Raw genomic sequence first — 12,383 nt, 5'->3', positions numbered from 1 at the left:
CTGGCCTTTGCTCATTAGTGTTCAAAGCCTCAAACCTGTTCCTGAGATGGTTCTGAAATTCAGGTGGGATAGACTCAAAGTCATATTTTGGTATAGAAAATAAGGGAGAAGGGCACATAAGGAATAAAGATAAAAAGATACAGCAACAAAGAGTTCCAGACAGTTGCTCTTGAAAAATCTGCTAAAATAGCTTTTTTTTAATTTAAGGTGTGGAGCAAGAAAAGAAAAAGAAAGTGAGAAGAGAGTTAAAGTGAGAGAAGAACATTCTGATATCAAGGTAGGTGGTATAGTATGCATGAATGCAGTAAAACAAGAAATCAGGATCTCACTCTATCTTTTCTCTCTCTCATATAAGTAGGTAATCTTGAAATTGAGAGTTTATTAATGCAAAGGAGTTAGTACAGTGGAAAATCCTCTCAAAATCTAAGAAAAACAAAAGAATAGTAACAAAACAGATCTGCATTTAAAAAAAAGAGTAAGAATCCTTTTATTTACATTTGTCATGTTTTAGTTTTGTTTGGTAAGTAGTGAAAAACACACTTTCCTTCTTTCAGGGACTAAGAAAGTTATATCTTTGACAGATAATATGTTATTGTTAGCTGCCCTTTTGCTTAAATAGATAAAATACTCAACTTTCCTAGTGGATTACAAGAGTGATTTATAAGATCTAAATTAAATAGAGTATTTATTATTTATTCAGTGAAATAAACTTTTGACACAAAAACATCTTATTAAATTTGCAATAAAATAATTATTAAAATTTGAAGTTAATATACTTTTATTTATATATATAATGTCTATAATGTAATATTGAAGGCACGTAATTTGAGGCCACCAACTGCTCCAAACAAGAAGGATTGGCAATCTCTTTCTGTGTGCTTAACTGCCTCTGAAAACTCTCTGTAGGGTCAGCTATGGGTTGGTTCTGACTCTACGGCACACAACAACAATGTAATATTATAGGAATTGTATGCTGTTTTATTTCCCTTTTCTATTCAAGCATTTCCTGACAAAATAAGATATTAATTAAAGATAAACCCAATTATTGTTAAGAAAATGTCAGAAATATTAAAATGCCATTAATTACCTGTTTTTCTTTATTAACTCCAGACATAAAGATTTGCTTGTATTTGTCCTTAAAAGCAAAGTTCAGAGCCTGTGTTGGAAAATACCGGATAACATTTGCCAAATTACCACGCCAATAACTGAAAAACCCTACAAAACAAAACATAGTAAATATGAACTTATACCATGCACAATTTTAAAACAATTTCTATAGTTTGAGTAAATTTACCTACACAGACTGTTGAAAATGCCTCATAGGAAAATGAAAATTTTCTAAAGTATAAAGAAAAAAAGAGGAGTATTACATATATGCATACTATTCCAATTTTACCATTTTCCAGTAAATAGCCTTGGATACCTAAAAACTTAACGGAAGTATTAATAGTTTTATCTAGAAGTCTTTTTTATAAATGAAAAACTGAATTTTTGATGTTGTTTTGTTTCCAAAGTTTATATATATTTTGTTTCACAGTACCCTTCATTTGCATTGAGTTTCATGTGATAATTTCCATTCACTGTATTTTATAGTATTAATCATACTGAACTATATCCACCATCGTAGAGCTCTTTACAAGTAGAAAAACAGAACTTATTAATAAGAAAATTTTCATTCTTAAATGAAAATTTAAAATTCTTCTGAGAAGAATGAAAATCCCAGAACACTTGATTGTGCTTATGCGAAACCTATACTTGGAACAGGAGGCAGTAGTCAGAAAAGAGCAAGAAAACACTGCATGGTTTAAAATTGGGAAGTGTGTATGCCAGGAATGTGTCCTACCTCCACACCTTTTCAATCTATGTGCAGAACAGATTATCCAAGAGGCTGCGCTCTCTGATGAGAAATGTGGCATTAGGATTGGAGAAAAACTCATCAACTATCTGCAGATGACACAAGCCTACTTGTTGAAACTGAAGAGGACCTAAAGCACTTGCTGCAGAAGGTCAAACACTGCAGGCTTCAATATGGATTGAAGCTGAATAACAAGAAAACAAAGATTCTCACCACTGGGTTGATTGGCAGCATCAGGATAGGTGGTGAAGAGACTGAGATTGTTAACAGCTTTAGATTGCTTGGCTCCACAATCAACACCTTTGGTACCAGCAGCCAGGAAAGTAAAAGACAAATTGCATTGGAAAGTCTGCTGTCAGAGAACTCTCCAAAGTAATGAAGAGCAATGATGTAGTCTGGAGACTAAGGTGTGCCTGATCCAGGCCATAGTTTTTACAATCACTTGCTATGCATCAGAAAGCTGGACAAGAACTACAAATGACAGGAGTATTGACGCCTTTGAGCTGTGATGCTGGAGAATATGGAATATACCATAGACTGCTAAGAGAACAAACAGATTTGTCCTAAAGAGAATGAGACCAGGCTGCTCCTTGGAGGCAAAGATCCTGAAGCTTTGTCTGACATACTTTGGACATGTTGCAAGGAGGGACCAGTCCTTGGAGAGAGACATCATGCTTGGGAGGGTAGAGGGATGGAGAAAGAGAGGAAGACCCTCAATGAGATAGACTGATTCAGTTACTGGGGTAATAGGGGTAGATGTGTCAGAAACAATACAATTGGCACAGGATAGAGCAGGGTTTAGGGCTCATACATAGGGTCACTATGAATTGCAGGTGACTTGAATGCACATAACAACAATAACTTGGCAACAGTTCTGCTAAAAATGGGCATAATGGAAAAAAAAAGAAACATATTCACTTATTATTTAGTATTTACTTTACACATAGACTTCACCAGATAGATTTCATAGGAACCAAATTGACTATATCTGTGGAAGACATTGTTGGAGAAGGTCACTATCAGCAATCAAAACCAGACTAGGAGCTCACTGTGGAACAAGATCATCAGTAACTCATGTGCAAGTCCAAATTGAGGTAGAAGAAAATTCAGACAAGTCCACAAGAAGCAAAATATGATCTGATTACATACCACCTTAATATAAAAATCATCTTAAGGGATTCCAAGATGGCGGCAGTGGTGGAAACAACATGGCGAGCTGCGGGAGCAGTGGACTGCATGGAGGAGGGTCACCATGGCCTTCTACAGACCTGTTTATTGATAACTGAACAGTTAAACAGTTGATGACTGGTCTTTGGTGTGGATCGAGTCTCAACATCAGGAGATCAAGGATTTCCAGGGAGGAATGGATGAGTCCTGTGGCTCCCAGCCCCCTGCTGCCGAGCCTGTGCAGCCGCTGGATCTCAGATGAGGACCTCACCCGAGATGGATGGTAGGCACCCCCCCCCCCCCCCCCCCCCCCCCCCCCCCCCCCCCCCCCCCCCCCCCCCCCCCCCCCCCCCCCCCCCCCCCCCCCCCCCCCCCCATGCAGTGGAGCAGAGTGGACTGGTTCTGGGGAGAATTCTTGGAGCCAAGATGGCAGGTTGGGGTTTCCCTGGGCAGGCCAGAAAGGAAGATTACCAATACAATGGATTGAGGAGAGTCTCTGTGAGCTGTTTACAACTTGATGACATTTAACTGTGGCAGCATGTCTGAGACGGCAGATAGCCTCAATGCACCACATCTTTTGATCTGCTGTCTGCCTTTGCCAAGAACTGTTTAGACCTGGGGAGGGGGTCCTGTTCATCACTCTCAGGTCCCTTTCTCCACTTATAAAGGGGGAGGGCAGTGACACCTACTTCAAATTACAGTATGACCACTTATTGGCAGGGGGAGTAATGGTGGTGGTACTGGAATTGGGGATGCTGTCCCTGGCCACATGGTCTTCAGTGAGGTGCGGGGTCTGGACTTGTGGGGGGGACTTCGGTGGGGGAGTGTGCCAGCCAGCCCCAGGGGTGTGTTGCCTGCCCATGGGGTTGCCATCTGGCCCTAAGGGAGCCTTGTGTTCGGCCGCTGGCAGGGCGAGCCAGCCCTCAGGGTGAGCTCCTCAGCCCTCAGACTGTATCATCTCACCCCTGGGAAGAAAAAACTGCCTAGGGTATATAGAGAATTTTATTGAGGCTACTTTCCTCTACCCTCTCCCCCAGTACACCCATAAGTAACAACCCCAAAGCCCTTCTATTTGTAACTCACAAGTTTGTTCTCTCTAGATTTGTTCCCTTTTCTATAGGTAACCTTAACACTGAGTTTTACTCCAGACCTGACCCTGAACCCAGTTCCAAAGACAAAAAGAAAATACAATGGCCAGTTAAGGAAGCAAAGGAGGATGGAGCCTCAGGGTTCAGTTAACCATCCCCACTGGACCCACCTGGGAAAACACTTTGCAGTCCAGAGAGGAGTAAATATCAGGAAAACATCTTCTAGCAGAACAAGAAGGCAAGCAGCTTCAACCCAAGACCACCAGTAAGGTGATAAAATGTGCTCCCTTTCCCGCTTCACATCAATGCCCTTGTTCAGCATGAAGAAGCCAGAGAGTCTTCACCCAATTCCCAAATGAGAAACCCTTAAGTGAAAAAGACAATTTGTTTAATCACCACTCGACTATGCTTACCATTGCCCTAAATCATCTGGTCCCCACTGGATCCTTTTCCTTCACCTGCTCCCCCCACCAACCAAATTGTGCAGCCTTGCAACTGCATCCCTGCAATTTTCATCCCTGCCCATCCTCACCCTTCTGCTCCCAACCCTCACCTCCATGTATCCACAACATGTTTTTCCCAATACAACTTAAAAAAAACCCAAACAACCAAAAACCAAACCAAAACAAACACCATAAAAAAAATCATCTTAAGAGCAAGTTTGAAGCACTGAACACCAATGATCAAATACCAGATGTGCTATGGAAGGACAATAAGGATTCCATGAAGAGAGAAAAAAGGTCACTAAAAAGACAGAGGAAAAAGAAACAACCAGAACGGATGTCAGAAGAGACCCTGGGAATTGCATTAGAGTGCCAAGAAAAGAAAACAAGGGGAAGAGATGCTGAAATAAAGAGCTGAACAGAAGATTTCAAAAGGCAGCTTGCGACGGCAAGGCAACTATTATAACAGAATGTGCAGACATCTAGAATTGGAAAATAAAAAGAAAAGAATTTGCCCAGCATTTCTCAAGCTGAAAGAACTAAAAAACAAATTCAAGCCTCAAGTTGCAATACTCATGAATATCATGGGCAAAATCTTGAATGATCCAAGAAACATCAAAAGAAAATGGAGAGAACATAGAGTCACTTACCAAAAAGAATTGGCTGAATGTGGTATTTCAGTAAATACCACATGATCAGAAGCCAGTGGTAATAAAGGAAGAAATTTAAGCTTCACTGAAGGCATTGGCAAAAAAATACGGCCCCAGGAATCGATTTTATATGAAATGAAATGTTTCAAATGACAGCTGCAGCCCTGAACATGCTTACAAGTCTGTGCCAGGAAATTTGGAGGACACCTGCATGGATGAATGACTAGAAGATACCCATATTTTTATTCCCCTTCCCAAGAAAGGTGATAAAAAACAATGTGTAACATATTGACAATGCATAGCATATGTGTAACTATATCATTCGCTCTCTCCAAGACAGATCTGTTTTCTTGGCAGTCCATGATATGTTCAAGACTCTTCTTCAGCACCACAACTCGAAGGCATCAATTCTTCTTTCATCATCCTTATTCATTGTCCAACTCTCTGAAGCATAATAAATAATTGAGAATACTGTGGCCTGGATTAGGTGTACCTTTGTATTTAAACTGACATCCCAATGCAATTATTAATCTTTTGATTTCCTTACTGCTGGTGTTAAGAGGGTTGACTGTGGATCCAAGCAATCTGTAATTGCTAACAATTGCAAGTCTCTCAATGGAGGCTAGGATTTTGATGCTCTGCCTCACTTATTTTGGGCACATGGCCAGGAGAGATTGGTCCTTGGAGAAGGACATCATGCACAGAGGGCGGACAGACAGCACAGGAGGGGGAGACCCTGGATGAGGTGGATTGATACAGTAACTGGGCGATGGGGGTGGTGTGTCAGAGTTAGTGAGACTGGCTCAGGACAAGGAAGGGTTCAGAGCTGCTGTACATAGTTGATATAAATTGCAGGCAACTCAATGGCACACAAAAACAATAACATACTATGACAGGTTTGGAAGCAGGAGTGGCATCCACTTCCTAAATAACATGCCTCCGGAAACTCAATGAACTTTGATAATTTTGACAGCTGTAGAGGGGCTTCAAGCCTTTTGTTCCTAGTAGCTATGAGTTGTGCTCGACTTGAAGGCAATCAACAACAACAACATACAGTCACTGATCTGTCGATTTGCTGTATAGAGGTAACTAGTGGTTGCTGTGGTGCTAAACGCTGTGACACTGATGAGTCAAAAGAGATAATGGTTACCCATGGTGGACAGTGTTTGGTGGAGCTCCATGATTAAAACAAGCTTGGAAGCAGCTATGGCCTCTACTTCTGAAATAGCTTGCCTCTCAAAACTTTTTAAGAACTTGGAGAAAAGATGAAAGTTATACAAGTGTTCAGGTCTTTTGTTCATGGGTTGCTATGAGTTGTCTACAACTTGATGGCCCTTAACTATATCATTGCAACTATATCACATGCAAGCAAAATACTCTACAGAGGATCATTAAAAAATGGCTAGAACAGTAAATAGAGAAATCTTCAAGCTGGATTTAGAAGAGGCAGTGGCACCAGAGATACCACTGATGATGTCAGATTAGATCCTAGCAGAAAGCAAAGAATACCAGATGAATGTCTATTTGTGTTTTATTGATTATGCAAAGGCCTTTGACTGTGTGAATCATAACAAATTATGGCTAGCATGAAGAAGAATGGGAATTCCAAAACTTGACTGTGTTCGTGTGAAACCCATACCCTGACCAAGAGGCTGTTGTGTGAAGAGAGCAAGGACACACTCCATGGCTTAAAATTAGGAAAAGTATGCATCCTTTCTCCCTATCTATTTCACCTATACACTGAAAAGATTGTTTGAAAAGCTGGACTCTAGGAAGAAGAACGTCGCATCTGGATTGGAGAAAGACTCACCAATAGCCTTTGTTACGCTGATGATACAACACAGCTTGCTGAAGGTGAGAAGGATGTGAAATTCTTGCTGCAGAAGATCAAAGACTGCATCCTTCAAAACAGATTGTATCTCAACATCAAGAAAACAAAAATCCTAGCCACTGGACTTATAGGCAACATCACAATAGATGGAAAAATCCTCAAGACTGTCAACAACTTCATCTTACTTGGACCTACAATCAAGAATTCATTTGGTTCAGCAGTCAGGAGATCAGGTGACATATTGCACTGGAGACTCTGTAGTCAGAGACCTCTCCAAATTACTGAGGAGTAATGATGTCAGTTTGAAGACAAAGGTGTGTCTGGTTCAGTCCAGGGTATCTTGCTATGAATCTGAGAGTTGAACCATGAATGACTAGAGATAACAGAAGAAGCCTTTGACAATAAGAGAGATGCAAATCAAAACCACAATGAGATACCATCTCACTCCAGCAGCAGTGGCAAAGTTTAACAGGACAGCAAGTAATAAATGTTGGAGAGGATGTAGTGAGAGAGGAACTCCTTTAAATTGTTAAGTGGGACTGTACAATGGTACAACCACTCTGGAAGGCAGTTTGGCACTTCCTCAAAAAGCTGAACATAGAAATTCCATATGACCCAAATATTCCATTGCTTGCAATATACCCCAAGAAAATGAGAACTGGGGCTCAAACAGAAAATTGTACACCAACGTTCATAGCAGCATTATTCACTATTGCAAGAATATGGCAACAGCCCAGATGTCCAACGACAAACGAATGGACTGCAAAGCTGTGGTACATTCATACAATGGAATACTACAGAGCACGCAGGAGCAATCATTTTGTAAATTACAACCTAGCATGGGAGGGACTGGAGAACATTATGCTAAGTGAACTAACTCAGTCCCACAAGGACAAATACTGTATAATAAATACCATTATTGTAGAATGAGTATGAGGATTAAAGGTGGGAGGAGGGTGAAAATAGGAGTAAGGATGCGGGGGTAGGGTGTTAATCATAGGGTTGCACAATTTGATGGGTGGGTGGGGTACAGGAAATGGAAGTATTTTTTGTGAAAAACAATGTATTCAAACTTTGTAAATAAATCAGAGTAATAATTTTGTTATAAAGAAGCCTTTGAGCTGTGGTGTTGAAGAAGTGTACTGAGTATCTCAGGGACCACCAAAAGAAAAACAAACATGCCCTGAAGAAAGCGCTGCCTGAGTGCTCCTTGGAAGAAAAGAAGATGAAATTTCCTCTCACATACTTACATGTAACTAGCAGAGGTTAATAAGGATGACAGAAGAACTGCTGCCTTTGGGTTGTGGTGTTGAAGAAAAGTACAGAATATTACATGGACTGCCAAAAGAATAAATAGAAGGGGGGGTGGATTGTATAACAATGAAAGAACTGAGAGAAGGGATGTGGGAGGAAAGTGTGCAACAATGTATGAATGGAAATGAAAAAAAAAAGAATAAACAGATATATCATGGAGAAAGTGTGTCCAAGAAATACTGAAAGCTTTTTGGCAGCAAATAATAGCAAAGCTTCACCTCACATACTTTGGAACTGTTGTTAAGAAAGGCTATTCATTAGAAAGGGACATCATTCATGCTTGGAAAGGTGGAGGGTCTGTAAAAGAGAAGACCCTCAATGAAACAGATCGACACAGTCACTGTAGCAATGGGTTCAGGAATGTCAGCGATGGTGAGGATGGCACAGGTATGACAGGTTTCAGATTTGGTTTTGATCGGGTTGCTAAGAGTCATACTTGACTCGATGGCATGTAACAACAACAACAACAACAGTGTTGGGTGCAGCTGAGTGAGTTGACTAGGACTCATAGCAATCCTGGAAACAACAGAGCTGAACCTGTTCTAGCTTGTGCAATCTTCATGATCTTTGTCATGTCCAAAGCTATTATAATCACTGTGTGAATCTATCTTGTTGAGGCCTTTCTTTCTTTCTCTGAACCTCCATCTTTCGCAGCATGTCTTGCTCCAAGAATTGACTGCTCCTGAGGAGCAAACAGGGGGAGTGGGTGGAGGGAGGGGGTGGGCGGGGAGAAGGATACAACAATGAATGAATGGAATTCCAAAATCTCTGTAGATGTTCATTGAAATGAAAAATAATAAATTAAAAAAAATAATTGACTGCTCCTGAAAATATGTCAAAAGCAAGTGAGACTAAGTTGCACCATTTATGCTTCTAGGGAACACTCTGGCTGCACTTCCCTCAAGACGGATTCAGGATATTCTCTTTGCAAACACAAAAATTCAAAGGGCATTAATTCTGCTTCAGTCTTCTTTATTAATTTCACAAAATTTGAATATATAGTAAGCAACTGGAAAACCTAGGGCTCAGATAGGGGCATCTTAGTATTTAAACTGATATCCTTTCTCTTAATAACTTTGAAGAGTTCTCTGACAGTAGATTTTCCCAATGCAAAATGTCTTTTCATTTCTCTTGACTGTTGCTGCCATGAGTGTGGATTGTGGATTCAAGGAAAATGAAATAGCTGACTTCAATCTTTTCTCCATCTATTACGGTGTTGAAGACTTTTGTTTTCTGAAGTGTAACTCATGTTGCAAACTATAGTCTTTCTTCTTCTTCAGAAAGTACTTCAAGTAATTTTCACTTTCAGCAAGCAATGTTGTCATTTGCATAGCACATGTTGTTGAGTATTCCTCCAATCCTGGTGCCATATTTTTCTTTGTTTGGTCCAGCTTCTTGAATGATTTGTTTAGCATATAGATTAAATTAAGTATGGGAAAAGGATACAGCCCTGATGCACACCTTTCTGTATCAGGTAGTGTTCTGTAGCTCTGCTTCTTGGTCTGTGTAGATGATCAGCATGAGCACAATTGAGTATACTGGGATTCCCATTCTTGCCAATGTTGTAACAGAAGTTGATGGCCAGTTCTGCTTTTTAGTCTAGAAGCTCTGCTGAAACCTGTCCACTCTGGGTAATCCCGCTAACATGTGAAATACTGGTGTCATAACATACTAGACAACATGCTTGTCACCATAGTACGTAAAACTGACAGGTGAGAGTGGTGGGTGTTTTAATGAGAAAGGGAATTTATAGTATCTTTTTATTTATACCCTAGAACTTTTTAAGACTCAGATTTGGTCAGAAAAGGAATTAATTTTCAACTCAAGAGCATCTCTCAAAGTTGGAGGGTTTGACAGGAGAGAACTTTTATTGGTTTGCTTATAAAGTTTATTTACATTGTGTTTCACACTATTCTTCACTCATACCGTGTTTCATACAGTCATTCTCATGCATTCTGTTTTATAAAATTAATCACCATTGGACCTTACCCATAATTACCCTTTCTTATTGCTCAGTCCTTCCCATTTCCTTCCTCCCCCTCCACTCACCAACCTGTGAATCCCTGTGGTTTTGCCCCTACCTACCTCAGCCCTCCCCTCCTTTAGTTCCCATACATGTTTTACAAGTTATCCTTTTATTTTTACAATAATTGTCTTATGAAGTATTTGTCCTCATGAGACTGTGTTAGTTCACTTAGCAAAATGCTCTCCAGTCTCTTCCAAGTGATGAAGTATTTTTCAAAATCATTGCTCCTGCATACTGCATAGTATTCCATTGTGTGAATATACCCCAATTTCTCATTTGGTTGTGGTTAGACATTTGGGCTGTTTCATTTTCTTGTGATGGGGAATAAAGCTATTAGGAACACTGGTGTACAAATCTGTTTGTGTCTCAGTTCTAATTTCCATGGATTGATTTTTCTTTCCAGGATGTTTTAAACCTAAAAAAAATCAAATCCACTACTACTGAGCCAATTCTCACTCTTGAACACTCTCTATAAAAATAGAAATGGATGGCCAAAGGGACTCTAAAGATTGCACTGGAGTGTTGAGAAGCCAAATCTAAAGGACAACATGTTGAAGTGAAAGAGCTTAACAGATGATTTCAAAGGGCAGCTTGGAAGAACAAATCAAAGTATTATAATGGAAAGTGCAGAGAGTTAGAATTGGAGAATAGAAAGGGAAGAACTTGCTCTGCATTTCTCAAACTTAAAGAACTGAAAAACAAATTTAGGCATCATGTCACAATATTGAAGGATGCTATGGGCAATATATTAAAAGTCCTAGAAAGCATCAAAAGAAGATAGAGGGGATACACAGGGTCACTGTACCAGAAAGAAATGATTGACAGTAAAAAGTTTCAGGAAGCACTATATGAGCAGGAGTCAATGGTAATGAAGAAGAGAAGCTGCATTGAAGGCACTGGCAAAAAATAAGGCCCAAGGAACTGATGGGATACCAATTGACCTGTTTCAATTAACAGATGCAGCCTCAAGGCACTCACCATTCTATGTTAGAAAAATTGGAGGATGGCTGTCTGGTCAAAGGATTGGAAGAGGTCCGTATTTGTTCCAATTCCCAAGATAGGTAATCTAACTGAATGTCAAAATTATCACACAGTATCACTGGTATCACATGCAAGCAAAATAACAGCTTGAAGATCATTAAAAAATGGCTGGAATAGAACATAGATAAGGAACTTCCAGAAGTTCAAGCAGTATTTAGAAGAGGCTGTGGCACTAGAGATATCATTGCTGATGTCAGATGGACCCTGGCTGAAAATAAGAAATACCAGAAGAATGTACTTGTGCTTTCTTGACTATGCAAAGATGTTTGACTGTATGGATCATGACAGGTTGTGGCTGACATTGAGAAGAATGGGAATCCCAGAGCACTTGATTGTGCTCATGCACAACCTATACCTGTTCCAGGAGGATGTTTTCAACAAAACAGGGGAGCACTGATGGTTTGGAATTGGGAAAGGAGTGTGCCAGGGATGTATTCTCTCTCCATACCTATTCAATCTGTATGCTGAGCAAATTAGCTGAGAAGCTGGACTCTATGAGGAGGAGTGTGGCATCAGGATTGAAGGAGATTCATCAATAACCTGCATTATGCAGATGACACAACCTTGCTTGCTGAAAGTGAGGAGAGTTTGAAATACTTTTTGCAGAAGATCAAGGAATGCAGCCTTTGGTTTGGATTGCATCTCAATGTCAGGAAAACAAAGATTCTTACCACTGGACCTATAGGCAGTGTCATGATAGATGGAGAGGAGATAGAAACTGTTAACAGCTTCATCTTTCTTGGATCTACAATTAACACCCTTGGTACCAGCGGTCAGGAAATAAGGAGATGCACTGCATGGGGGAAATATGCAGTTAGGGATCTTTTTCAGTGATGTCAGTTTGAAGTCAAAGGTATGTCTGATTCAGGCCATAGTCCTTCTGATTACTAGCTATGCATCTGAGACCTGGTTAATGAATAAGGATGACAGAAAAAGAACTGATGCCTTCGACCTGTGGTGTTGGAGAA

General features: G+C 40.2%; 1 protein-coding gene across 1 annotated transcript in view; it reads right to left on the bottom strand.

The window, feature by feature from the left end:
- SLC25A31 (solute carrier family 25 (mitochondrial carrier; adenine nucleotide translocator), member 31) overlaps positions 1–12,383 on the bottom strand; it is a 42,143-nt gene that overhangs the window by 17,660 nt on the left and 12,100 nt on the right. Inside the window, 1 exon segment of the mRNA XM_006887575.1 lies at positions 1,088–1,215. Within this exon segment, the coding sequence (XP_006887637.1) occupies positions 1,088–1,215 (128 nt within the window).

Source organism: Elephantulus edwardii, unplaced genomic scaffold (assembly GCF_000299155.1).
Source record: "Elephantulus edwardii isolate Elephantulus edwardi_28Jun2011 unplaced genomic scaffold, EleEdw1.0 scaffold00058, whole genome shotgun sequence".
Taxonomy (NCBI): Eukaryota; Metazoa; Chordata; class Mammalia; order Macroscelidea; family Macroscelididae; genus Elephantulus; species Elephantulus edwardii.
This window is presented reverse-complemented; position numbering and strand designations above follow the sequence as displayed.